The following is a 13,377-nucleotide window of genomic DNA, read 5'->3' as shown; positions in this document are numbered from 1 at the left end:
TTTAAGAGTGGACTAATTAAACATATAGCAAGAGGTAGGGGTTTTGTCTGAAAATTTCTAGTGACTGGAGTGAATCCAAGGGAGAAAGGCAAGCTTCCACGTGGAAAAGGCACACGGGGCCCGGGAACAGCTTTATGGGGCAACAGGACAGAAAGGAGCGCAGTTTCACATTGTTTCTTCCATTCTTCCTGATGACCTCTTCCCTCTCTGGAAAACTCCAGAAGTCATGTTCAACCAAAGAGCTGTTTCTAGTCAATAATTATGGGGCTGTACTTTTCTGCTTGCTGGTCAGCAAACTGGCTTTCCTCCTCTTTGTTCAGCTCTTTCTCCCCATAGGACAATCTCCGGCTGTTTCTTTTGCAGGGCCAGTAGTTCAAATACAGCACAATGGTGAGCAGACTTATTCCGAGGACAAAGATAGTGATGGTGAAGATGGTGGAGGAGCTGATTCCTTCATATGGTCCTGCGTACGGTCCTGCGTGAGCACAACAGACACGGGATGGGGGAGGGGCTGAGGACAAGAAACTCACCCCACTCCAGGCCACCAAGCCGGCTCCTCGGCCCCAGCAGCCTTCCTTCCCTCAGTGCTGCCACAGGAGCCCTAAATCCAGGGCCTGGCGGCGGCGCGGCGGGAGTTACCTTCAACAGTGACAGCAATGTCTTTGCTGACGGAGCCCAGCTGGTTAGTGGCTGTGCAGCAGTAGGTGCCCCTGTGGCTCTGGGTGGCCTTCAGAGGGACGTCAAGGTCAAAGATCATCCCATTCCAGGTACACACCAAAGCTGGGGCAGGGTTTCCCTCTGGGACACAGGCAAGCATCTGCTCCATCCCTTCTACCCATGTCTGCTTGCCAGGACAACCAGATTCCTCGAACCTTGGCTTGTCTGGAAAAAAAAAAGTAAGTCCCTCAGGGAGGCCAACTTTGTGTCTTGTTCCCGCCTCAACTCCAACGCTTTCTCCCTCACTCAGCAGCGCTCTTTCCCAAGGGGAAGACTAGCAGCTCCTGCTTTGAGCTGCTTTCCTCCCTCCCTATCAGCGGAGTCTTCAGTGCAGCCCAGGGAACTAAATGATAGCACTGCTGTCAGCAGGGCCCTTGGGCCCCTTCCCACCGGTGAGCAAGGGGATGCAGGGGTGAGCTCGGAAGTGAGGGTTACCTCACTTTTCAAATACAATTTATTTACTTTTTTTTTTCCGAGGTAGAGTTTCACTCTAGCCTAGGCTGACCTGGAATTCACTATGTAGTCTCAGGCTGGCCTCAAACTCACTGCAATCCTCCTACCTCTGCCTCCCGAGTGCTGGGATTAAAGGCGTGCGCCACCACGCCCAACTACCTTTTTTTTTTATGAGAGAGAGAGAGAAAATCACGGGCCAGGGCCTGTAGCCACTGCAATGCAACTCCAGATGCATGTGCCACCTTGTGTGCATGCGTGACTTTGTGCACCTGTGTCACCTTGTGTGTCTGGCTTATCTGGGTTCTGGGGAGTCAGACCTGGGTCCCTAAGCTTCGCTAGCAAGTGCCGTAACTGCTAAGCCATCTCTCCAGGCCCAAATAGAACTTTTGATATGGAATTTTTGGAAATGGAAATTTTGATTATGTCTCCCTGTCACGGGCTCTCATCCCCATTTTGGCCTGCATTTCCCCTCATCTTGCTCCCTGCTCGCTTTCCTAAGGGCAAGGAAAGCTAGTCAAGCTTTCTTTTTTTTCCTTCTGACTTTTTCTTTTTTTTCAAGGTAAGGTCTCACTCTAGCCAAGACTGACCTGGAATTCACACTGTAGTCTCATTAAAGGCGTGCACCACCACGCCATGTATAGTCACTTTAGTAATGAAGCTACTGTAGCCAAAATCTCTGGAAATGGGAAACTAATAATCTTTACTTTGACAAGAAAGATCAGACCTCTACTCACATAAGACATGAAGCTGGATCTCAGTGGTTTTGACAAACTGCTGACCCTGTACCTCCAAAGAGGCCTCACAGGAGAAATTTCGGCCATCATCTTCTTCCCTGGCCGTAAACAGAAGCCAGGCAGGTTCCCCAGTAGCAAGAAAGTTTGGGGTTCCCTGAAGCCGAAGAGTAGGACTAGGTGATGTCAGTGCATGACCTGAGCAGGTCACATTAACATCTGTCCCTGCCAGAGGGTATGAGTCTTCAATCTCCAGAACTGGTGGGGGGAAGCCTGCAGAGAAAGGGAGAAGAACACCAAGTGCATTTTATTCAGACCGGGCAGCCTCTGCTGCACTCCTGCTGCTGGAGGTCTCCCACAGGCAGGCAGGCAACAAAGGAAGGGCTGGAGATCATTACTGCTTCTGTAAAGGCGAAGTTTGTGGATTTGAGAGCTCCTCTTACAACAAACTTGGCATGCCCATATTTGGCTATGCCTCTTGCAACAACAGCAAGATGTCTTCTCGTCTGACCTTTGTGTGTGTGTGTGTGTGTGTGTGTGTGTATGTGTGTGTGTGTGTGTGTGTGTGTGTGGTAGGGTTTCACTCCAGTAGTTTCTGTAGTCCCAGGCTGGCCTTGAACACACAGCGATCCTCCTACTTCTGCCTCCAGAGTGCTATCTTACAAGTTTTTTTAAAAAACTAATCTCTAAAGGCTATTCTAGAATGAAGTTTAAGCATCCACAAATTTCTTAGTAAGCAGGAAGACCTTAGGAAACTAGGAATACAGGCTGGCAGAACTACTGTCACGATGCAGGTCCCTGACCTACCTGCACTCGCCAGAAGGACGGGGGCTAAGGTTCACTGGAGAATGTGCCTGGCAAAGGCCAGCAGGGATAAACATCTACAGCTGTTTCTGTGGCAGGGAACCCATCTGGGGAAGAAAGAGGCAGGCCACTTACTATACACATGCACCAGCTTCCTTGTCTTCTGCTCCAGTGGACCCAGAGACACCAAGCAGGACAGCTCCTGCTCCCCAGCCTCCACGGCCCGCGCGGTGGCACTGGCCCACGCTGCATCCCCCTTCCAAGAGAAGAAGGGGCTCAGCTCCTGGTCCTCCAGGAACAGGCGGAACACAACTTCTTTGGCTGGAAACACTCTAGCCACCTCACAGCTCACAGTTTCTGCCACTCCAACCTCCAGAAGTGAAGAGACCCCAATCTGGGGGCTCTGAGAGAATTCTGCCAAGTAATTTTTTAAAAAGCCGTAAGTCATTTGTCATGTAGGCGTCCACAGTGTTGGAAAAGAATGGGGCCCCACGTTCTTACTCCCAAGCAAGCTCCTTTACCGCTGAGCCCTTTCTCTCTAAAGGTGAGTGGAAGTAGAGCTGGCACTCAACCCTTACCCTCTGGGGTGGGCTGAATGAAATGCCCCATAGGTTCATGTGGTGCTATTGGGAAAGGTTGTGGAGCCTTAGGAGGTGAAGACATACTGGAGGAATGCGTCACTACGGGTGAGGCCTTGAAGTGTTCTAGCCTGGCCCTCTCTCTCCACTTTCTGTGCTACATTACGACGCTGCTTTCCTCCTGCTGCCACGACGGACTCTACCCTCGGGAACTGCAAATGGAATCAAACACATTTCCTACCACAAGCTCCTTCTGATCAGGTGTTTCTGTCCCAGCAATGAATACAACATAGAGGTAACACTTAGACACCCTAACTTCTAAACCCTATAGAAACTTGGTCCCAAAAGCCAAAAGATGAGCAAAAGGAACTCGAGGCTTCCTTCATACTGGACTCTGACTCACCAAAGATCCGGAGAACCTTGATGGCTGAGCTGCCATGAAAGAGGCCGCCACCGTGTGAGCTCAAGTCCAGTTCTGCACGGCAGGAGAAATTGCTCCTGTCATTCTCCCGCTGGGCTCTGGCAGTGACGACGACCTCGGCTCTGGGGGGCGCTGCAGTCAGGCTCACAAAGCTCTTTCTGTGCAGTGCTTGGTCACCCTGAAGAACAGTCAGCGTGAGGCTCTCCAGGGGTGCCACACTGGGCACATAGCACCTCACTGTAAAAGCTTCACCCATGGCTACCCATGCAGGCTGCAGCTCCAGGATCACCTGCTCTGGTGGCTCTTAAAGACAGAAAGACAAGGCGTGGTGAAAGAACCATCCACTTCTCTAGAAAGAAACAGCTTAGCACAGAATGCCCGAATTGCACAAGGTGCTGCTAACTTGACGCCTCTGACTGAGGGTCAGCTTCTTGCCACCCATCATACGTGTCAACGTCAGCCTTTCGGATCCTCTTCTGCCTATCAGAGCTGGCTAGAGGCATAGCTAAAAAAAAGTGACAACAGCCGGCGCCGTGGCACGTGCCTTTAAGCCTAGCACCTGGGAGACTGAGGTAGGAAGGGGGATTACTGTGAGTTCGAATCCAACCTGAGCTATAAAGTGCATTCCAGGTCAGCTAGGACTAGAGTGAGCCCATGCTTAAAAAAAAAAAAAAGTGACAACTGAGGGAAAATTCCTTGCTTTGATGGCCACTGCCCAGAGATCCCACTTATTCTCATGGCCCTATCTTTATCAGTGCAAGATACCCCCTAGAAGGTCTTTACCTGTCCTATCACCCCCAAACTTACTCACTGTGAAGGATGGTAGCTCAAGAGCTTTGATCACAGAATTCTCTAACTATCCCATCACAAAGACTTTTTCTAATCCCCATTCATTCTAAGAACTTGTAGCAAGTGAGACAGCACTAGTTTTACACTTTTCTGATAACTCAGAATCTAGCTTTATTAACATGTTTCCTAGATCTAAATATATTCTTGTGGCACTCTGTGTGCTGATAAAGTAAAACCCAGAAGAAAGCCTGTGCAAAGGGAAATAGAAGCAACTGGCTTTATCTAGAATCACAGCACTGTGACAGAAGTTTTTACTGAGTAATCTTCTCCACTGTGAGAAATCTCTGTCTAGTTCTTATCTAAATAAAACACATTCCTGCCTCCCCGCTCCTCCCTTCTTCCCATGCCCTCCACTGCACTCACGATACACAGTGATGTCAAGACGTGTGTCCTTCTGGATGCCTGAACAAGAGAAGAAGCAATGCAGCACAGAGTTCTCTGTGACGTCCTCCAGGACAAACTCCCTCCACTGAGGTCCTTTGCCCACCTGGGTTTTCTTTAAGAAGGTCTCAATTCCACTGGGCCCTGGGTCTGGGCAGGTGGTGCTGCAGTTGACCATGAGAGACTGTCCAGACTCTACCAGGGCCTGATTGGGCCAAACAGAAACTTCAAATGTCTCCTTTGTGGTCCCTGAAATGATGCATATATGTCAAAACCTCTGGTGAGGACCATGGGATCCAGACCAATACAGAGTCTAGTCCATCTAGTTTAGGCTGGGGAGCAGAGAATCTGCTCTGAACTGAAAAGTAACCTTTAATCAGCAACTGAGGGTCCTGATTCCAGCAATACTCCTTGTGCCCATCTTCTTTCCTGAGGTCTCGATTTCACCACAGGATCTACAGCATTGCTGAAAGTCACATCCAGCTTTCCCTTTCCAAGCCTCCAACACTCTGGAAACGCTCCAGGATTGGATGCTGAAGGCGCTCGTGAGCTTAGTGGACCCTGCGCAAGTGAGCCTTGTTTCTTACATCGCAGAGTAGTAAGTTGAGGTCTGTCTTCACCAGAATCATCTAGAATGCTTGCAAAACTACAGATTCCCACAGAGCCTCAGACTGAATGATGACCAATGTGTGCAGGCAGGACCTGGAAGTGTGCTATGGACTAGAACACTCCTCACGGGAACACTTCTACACACCACACTGCAAGAATTAACGGCCTACAGGAGGTCATAGGCACTTATTCCCCATGGAATTCCCCACTGCTTCTCACAGGTGATGCTTTGATGCTAAGACAATTAAGTGCTTTTGATCGTCGTTTACTTGTCATTACAAGTTTAGCCTGTCTTATGGTTTGGCGCCCTTGGTTGGTGGTTGTTTGGGTCTTTTGGCGACCCTCCCCACGCCGCCCAGGCTCTTGCAGCTGTAAGACAAGCATGCTACCGCTGAGCTAAATCCCCAGCCCTCGTGTTATGGCTTGGCTCTTTTTTTTTTTTTTGAAAAAATTAATATTTTATTTATTTAAGAGACAGAAATAGGTAGGGAGAGAGAGTGAGTGCCAGGACCTCTAACCACTGCAAACAAATTCCAGACACATGTGCTTACATGGGTACTGGGGAGTCAATGGCTTGGATCTTAAATGTCCTTACAGGCCCACGTGCACTCCTGGGAGGTGGCTGGGCCTTTCTAGGGCAGGGACTAGTGGGTAGAAGTGAGGTCACTGAGGCCACACTCTTAGGGATTTGATTGGAACCTCAGCACCCCCTCTCTTTGCTTCCCAAGCACCAGCAAGCGGGGAGCGTTGTGCACCACACAACTCCTGCCGTGATGGTCTGCTTCGCCAGAGGCCCGAGCACAAAGTGGCCACACAACCCGGGACTGCAATTTCTGAAAACCGCAGCCCAGATGAACCTTCTTCCTCTTGACTTTCTCAAGCATTTGTCCCACTGGCAGAAAGCTAACCAGGTTAGGGAAAGCTCAGGCACAATAAGAGAAATATCAGATCCACTTCACATACCTGATGTGCGTGAGGGGCACAAGCTCTTCAGGGCTTCCTGATAGGTTCTCTTTAACCAGCTCATGACCACCGGCCGTACCTTCCAGATGCCAGTCCCCTCTGAGAGTACACAGCTCTTGTGGCAGAGTTACTGCCACAACTCCAGAGCTTCTTTCTTGTCATTAGAACTCTCTCCTTGCTAGAGGTTTACGGGGCTTGTCATATTAAACTTCTGTTACAGAGCTGGAGCGATAGCTCAGTGGTAGAGCACTTACTAAGCATATCTAAGGCAAGCCCCTGGGTTTGATCCCTAGTAATACACACACCTGACCTTACTGTAGTTTGTCAAGACAAAGGGCAGTAGCAACAGGGTTGGAGAGATGGCTTAGTGGTTAAGGTGCTTGCCTGTGAAGCATAAGGACCCATGTTTGACTCTCCAGATCCCATGTAAGCCACACACAGTGACACAGCGCACAAGGTCACACGTGCGCACAAGGGGGTGCACACATCTGGAGCTCAATTACAGTGACAAGAGGCCCTGGAATGCCAATTCTCTCCCTCTCCCTCATAAAAAAAAAAAAAAGTGGGGCACGGTGGTGCACACCTTTAATCCCAGCACTTGGGAGGCAGAGTTAATTCGCTATTTAGTCTCAGGGTGGCCTCGAACTCACAGCGATCCTCCTACCTCTGCCTCCCAACTACTGGGATTAAAGGCGTGCGCCACCACACCTGGCTAGGAAAAGTATTTTTGAGAGAGGAAAGACACAGGGCAGCAGATAGATAAGCAGAGAAGGCATTTTTCCCAGGGAGAGTTCTGATGGTCTATTAATCTAGGCTGTCCCAATTACAAACAAGATATACCTAAGGAGTTTGTGTCCCAGTGATCCAAGAAATAGGAATCTCCTCTACTTTGGACTCCCTATGCCCTTCCTCACTGATCAGTCATTTATGTACTGGCACATACTATCTTAAGAAATTTTACCAAATAGCCTCACCTGGACAAGGGATCAAAACTAGCAGGGTCCAGACACCAAAAAGAAGCAGTTCCATCTTTGTCTAAAAGGCCAGAAGCTGGAGAAAAAGAAAAGAGAAGCAGTGGTGATGCACTCCTGCAATCCTAGCACCTGGGAGGTAAAAGAGGAGAATCAGGAATTTGAAGTCAACCTCAGCCACTCAGTTCATAGGAGGCCAGCCTAGGTTACAAGAGACCATGTCTAAAAAAAAGATAAAGAAAAATCTTTCTTTGGTAGTTAGTCCGGCCTCTTTCCTGACCCCTCATGAAGTCTTGTAAAAGCTAGCAAGAATACCAGAAGTATGCAGGGACTGGGGAAATTGCTCAGTGGTTAAAGGCACTTGCTTCACAAAGCTTGCTGGTCTCGGTTCAATTCCACAGCACCCACATACAGCCAACTGGGCATTCATTTACATTGGCCTCACACACACAAGTAAATATATAAATTTTAAATAAAAAGACTGTCAGGGGGCTGGAGAGATGGCTTAGCGGTTAAGCGCTTGCCTGTAAGGCCTAAGGACCCCGGTTCGAGGCTCGGTTCCCCAGGTCCCACGTTAGCCAGATGCACAAGGGGGCACATGCGTCTGGAGTTCGTTTGCAGAGGCTGGAAGCCCTGGCGCGCCCATTGTCTCTCTCTCCCTCTATCTGTCTTTCTCTCTGTGTCTGTCGCTCTCAAATAAATAAATAATTAATTAATTTAAAAAAAAAAAAAAGACTATCAGGGCCTTTAATCCCCATACTTGGGAGGTAGGGGTGGGAGGATGGCTGTGAGTTTGAGGCCACCCTGAGACTACATAATGAATTCCAGGTCAGCCTGGGCTACAGTGAAACCCTACCTCAAATATATATACATATATATATATGTCAGTAGTGTAGACATACTAAAAGATGCAAGTGCCACTCTGTGTGTCTGGATTTTCATAGAAACTGGAGAATTGAGCCAGGGCTAGTGCTGTACCTCTAAGGTACATTCCCAGGCTGAAAGAAGCTCTTTGCTGTGCATAACAGACATACAAATTTAGCTCCAAACTGAATGTTATTTTAGGAAGCTAAGAGCTTTTTCCAATGTGACCCTATCATTCAAAGTTCTGTTGAAAATGATTAAGAATGTATGGCTTTTAAGCCATATAAAAAAAATCAAGCTGATGTGGTGGCACACGCCTTTCGTCCCCGCACTTGGAGGCAGAGGTAAGAGGATTGTTGTGAGTTCAAGGCCACCCTGAGACTACATAGTAAATTCCAGGTCAGCCTGGACTGGAATGAGACCTTACCTTGAAAAACCAAAAGAAGAAAAAGAAAAATTAAATTATCCTGTTCTTTGAGGAAAAAAAAAATGACTTCTCAGTCACTTTAATTAATAAACCTAGCTCTAGTGATGTACCTCTCTTTTCTAGGAAGATCTGTTATCATCAAGGATATTACAAATAAAGCACCTAGTCTTTTTTCAAAACACGAGTTTTGAGTAACAACCCCAATGGGAAAAGTACCGAAGCCCCAAGGGGCTGCTTGTGCTCATGTGTTCCTTCTGTAGAGGAATGCTAAACACCTGCAATTTGCCAGGCTCTTAGTAAGATGGGGAAAATACGCTGTATCCCGGGACATAGAGATTCCTACAAGTTGAGTAGGAAAGAAACTAATAATAATAATAATAATACTCTTCACGAAATGCTATTTACAGGAGGGGAGAGGAAGGGGAAAGGGCTGGGGATACAGCTCAGCAGTAGTACTTTCCTCTTATGCAACCGACTCTGGCTTCAATCTTCAACACCACAGCAAGAAAGCAGGGGCAGTCCTAACTATCTTGTACACCTTACATAAGATTTAGAAACTACTGGGCTGGAGAGATGGCTTAGCAGCTAAGGCTCTTGCCTACAGAGCCAAAGGACCCAGGTTTGATTCCCCAGGACCCATACAAGACAGATGCACAAGGTGGCACATGTGTCTGGAGTTCACTTGTAGTGGCTGAAGGCCATGGCGTGCCCATTCTCTCTGTTTCTCTCTCTCTCTCTTTCTCTCAAGTAAATAAATTAAAGTTTTTTTGAAGAGATTTAGAAAAGATTGTTTGGGCTAGAGAAATGGTTTGTACTTCCCCTGAACAAACATAAAGGCTCAAAGGGGCCTGAGGCCACCCAAGTTCAAATCTCCAAAGCCCATATAAAAAGCTGGGCATGGCCACAAATGCCTGTAACCCCACCTCTGTGGGGAGCAGAGACTGGAGAATCACTGGAGCTTGAGAATGACAAGGTCTGGAATCACTAAGAGACTGTGTCACAAGGAAAACCCAGGAGTGTGAGTGATAGAGGGGACACCGGATGTTCTCCTCCAGGTGCCTCAGGTAAGCCACAGGGCACCACTTCAGCACATGCACATGCATTCAGCACACATATCACACTACATGCACACACACACACACAAATATCAATCGTTTAAGTGGTATGGAAAAGCAGAAGAAAATGGTTTTCCTACTACTTGATGTATACGTGACATTCACTTAGTTGGGTGTTTTGGGTCTTTTTTGTTTTGATTTGTTTTGTTTCATGCTGGGGATTGGATCCAGGCTTTACTCACAATAAGCCAACACTCTACCACTGAACTGCAATCCCCAGCTCATGCTGTATAGTTAAAATATGTAGCAGCTACATTAATTTGTACACTGTATTAACCTCTGAGCCTTTGAGAGTAAAGTGTTCTTATAACCTGCTCCAGGACTGAGAACTCTACCATGTACATCTTATTTCAATGACTCGCAATCATTTGTCTACTAATTTCTAATATTTAGGAAACATATGTTACATTCTAGAAACTGGACTGGATGTTTCCTTTATCAAATACTAACCCTATGACTAACATACACCCCTGACACACACAGACACACACACGCGCGCACACACACACACACACACACACACACACACACACACAATTAATCAGCTGAGGTGATGGAGGCCAAAAGAGAGGTAAATTAATGCAGCCCAGATTATACAACTAACAGAAGCCAGGATTCAAACCCAATCATTTTGACTGAAGGCTAATGTTTAAACCTTCACTTCTCTATGTCTTTCATGAATCTAGCCTATTTATGCTTTGATGGAACCGTAAGATCATAGACAATTCCCCAGAGGTTAATTGGAGAGCTTCTTCTGTTGATCTTAACCTTAGCTTGATGTTACCTTCTGCTGCAAAATCTGACCTTGTTGTGAATGTGTCTCATGACTATGTTCTGCTTCTTAAGAATCTAAACTAAAAAGATTTCTCATTTCTGACTACTAGAAGACAAATTGGTTGCTTATACCTTGTAGCTGCTACTAATATATATAAAACCCTGAGTGGACCCAAGAAAACAAGAGGGGGCTGGAGAGATGGCTTAGCAGTTAAAACTAAGAGCCCATGTTTGACTCTCCAGATTGCACGTTAGCCAGGCACACAAAGGTGAGGCAAGCACAAGGTTGCCCATGCACACTAGGTTGTGCAAGTGTCTGGAGTCTGATTGCAGTGGCTGAGGCACTGGCACGCTAATTTCTCTTGTTTCTCTCCCTCCCTCCCTCTCTCTCACTATGAGTTTGAGGCTAGCCTGAGACTACATAGTGAATTCCAGGCCAGCCTGGGCTAGAGTGAGACCCTAACTTAAAAACCAAAAAAGCCGGGCATGGTGGCGCATGTCTTTAATCCCAGTACTCAGGAGGCAGAGGTAGGAGGACCGCCATGAGTTCAGGGCCACCCTGAGACTACAGAGTTAATTCCAGGTCAGCCTGGACCAGAGTGAGACCCTACCTCGAAAAACCAAAAAAAAAAAAAAAACAACAAAAAACCCACAAACATAAATAAAGAAAAATAGGAGTCATATTCCATGCTATTCCCCATGCTGTCTCTTCTCTCTACCTGGGATTCACTTCCTCCTCTCCCAACACTATTGTTCATCTTTGCAATAAGGCTTACCCTTGACCGTATCTTGTTCATCCGTTGGCACCCACATCCTTAATTATGCCACTGCATCACCCTCTAACATGCGCATTCATTAGGCCCATGCTTGTTACCAAGCAAAAGCTTAAATAAATCCTCTACCTTCACTTGCTCTTAGTTAACTTAAAGATGACTAATTTGGTCACACAGCTTAGCAATACGTTATTAGCCTCCCACTAGCTTTGCTATGGATAGCAGCTCCAACATGCAGGTTGAGGGTGGTTTCCTGGGTTACTTGTTAGCATCCTGAAGGCTGCTTCTGCTGGAGACATTCTCTGTTCTAGCCTTGGACGGGTGACTGGAACAAGGTGAAAAGGACTGGCATTTCTGTCTTCATATGGTGTCTCACTGGCTACCTTAACCTTTGGGTCAGATTTCTACTCAGTATGGCATGTAGACATATTGATCCTTTGAAAGTCTTGCCCAAAGTGGGGCACGGTGGTGTACGCCTTTAATCCCAGCACTGGAGAGGCAGAGGTAGGAGGGTCACCATGAGTTCAAGGCCACCCTGAGGCAACATAGTGAATTCCAGGTCAGCCTGGGCCAGAGTGAAACCCTACCTCAAAAAAACAAAACACACACAAAACAAAACAAAACAAAAAAGTCTTGCCCAGGACTAAAATGAAGATTAACTTGACCTAGATTTGCCTAGTCTCTCTTGTCACTCTTTTTCTTTAAAAAAAGGTGGGGGCTAGAGACATGGTTTAGTGGTGAAGGTGCTTGCCTGTGAAGCCTAAGGATCCAGGTTCGGCTCCCCAGAACCCATGAAACCCAGATGCACAAGGTGACATATGCACACAAGGTCGTGCATGAGCAGAAGATGGCACAGACATATGGCATTCAACTGCAGTGGCTGGAAGCCCTGGCATGCCAATTCTCTCTCTCTCTCTCTCTCTCTCTCTCTTTCTCTCTCTCTCTGTCTCTTGCTCTCCCTTACTCTCTCATAAAATAAAATAATAAGTAAAAATTATTTGCACATGTGTGTGCACATGCAACATGCATGCCAGGGTCTTTGCTGCCTCAAATGAATGCCCAGGAAATCAAACCTGGGCCAACAGTTTTCAAGCAAGCCACCTTCCCAGGCTCTCTCTTCACTGCTACCTAGCCACAGTGACTAGTCATCAGATAATACAAGAAGCACAAAGAGAGCTGGGTGTGATGATGCACACCTTTATCCCAGCACTTGGGAGGTAGAGGTAGGAGAATCACCTTGAGTTGGAGACCACCCTGAGACTACATAGTGAATTCCAGGTCAGCAGGTCAGCCTGGGCTACAGTGAGAATGAAACCCTACTTCGAAAACCCAAAAAAAAAAAAGAGGTGAGCCAGAGATACTAGATCTTCACCTAGTCCCAGAAGAAATGACTCTCCTCCCCTTCACTAGTCTATCCCCCTTTCTCATTGTCCCTATTCTTTATCTGCAAGTCAACTAACTCCTAGAGTTGGGAAGTTGATTTTCTTCTTTTTTAGTGTGTGTGTGTGTGTGTGTGTGTGTGCGTGCGTGCATGCATATGTGTATGTATGTATGTGTCACTGTGGGTATGGAGGTCAGAGGACAACTTTTAGGTGCCTGTGCTCCACCTTCTTCAAGACGGTGTCTCTTCTACAAATGAATGTCAGACTGGTTGACCTGTGATCAGTGATTACACACTTACGCTCCACTCTGCATCTGGATCTAAGTGTGTGCTAAGGAATTCAATCCTGGCTTCAGGGTTTGCAAGCAAGCACCTTTGACTACTGGGCAATTTTCCAGCCTAGAAGTTGATTTTTTTTTTCTGATACATTTTATTTTTATTTATTTGTGAGAGACAGAGAAAGAATGGGTGTGCCAGGGCCTCTACCCACTGCAAATGAACTCCAGACACATGCGCCACTATGTGCAGCTGGTTTACATGGGTACTAGAGAATCGAACCTGGGTCA

The 13,377-nt window shown here is 47.1% G+C and overlaps 1 protein-coding gene across 1 annotated transcript; it reads right to left on the bottom strand.

The window, feature by feature from the left end:
- Positions 1 to 248: 248 nt before the first annotated feature.
- On the bottom strand, positions 249 to 7,535 carry LOC101612263 (intercellular adhesion molecule 5). The gene is made up of 7 exons (XM_004655638.2): positions 7,481 to 7,535; positions 4,917 to 5,183; positions 3,687 to 4,007; positions 2,841 to 3,119; positions 1,905 to 2,174; positions 640 to 882; positions 249 to 463 (listed from the first exon to the last, which is right to left on the bottom strand). Exons 1-7 carry the CDS (start codon positions 7,533 to 7,535, stop codon positions 249 to 251), a joined length of 1,650 nt encoding a protein of 549 aa, XP_004655695.2.
- Between the last annotated feature and the right edge of the window lie 5,842 nt (positions 7,536 to 13,377).

The sequence above is a fragment of the Jaculus jaculus genome, chromosome 9, assembly GCF_020740685.1.
Source record: "Jaculus jaculus isolate mJacJac1 chromosome 9, mJacJac1.mat.Y.cur, whole genome shotgun sequence".
NCBI lineage: Eukaryota > Metazoa > Chordata > Mammalia > Rodentia > Dipodidae > Jaculus > Jaculus jaculus.
The sequence above is the reverse complement of the archived record's forward strand: the minus strand, read 5'-3'. Positions and strand labels throughout refer to the sequence as shown.

Excerpts from the sequence above, each read along its gene's own strand:
- LOC101612263 (XM_004655638.2), bottom strand. The coding sequence starts at position 7,535 with ATGGAACTGCTTCTTTTTGGTGTCTGGACCCTGCTAGTTTTGATCCCT. Across the intron at positions 2,175-2,840 it reads GAAGCTGGTGCATGTGTATA|GCTTCCCCCCACCAGTTCTG; the intron begins GTAAGTGGCCTG and ends CTTTCTCTGCAG. Across the intron at positions 883-1,904 it reads GATCCAGCTTCATGTCTTAT|ACAAGCCAAGGTTCGAGGAA; the intron begins GTGAGTAGAGGT and ends TTTTTTTTCCAG.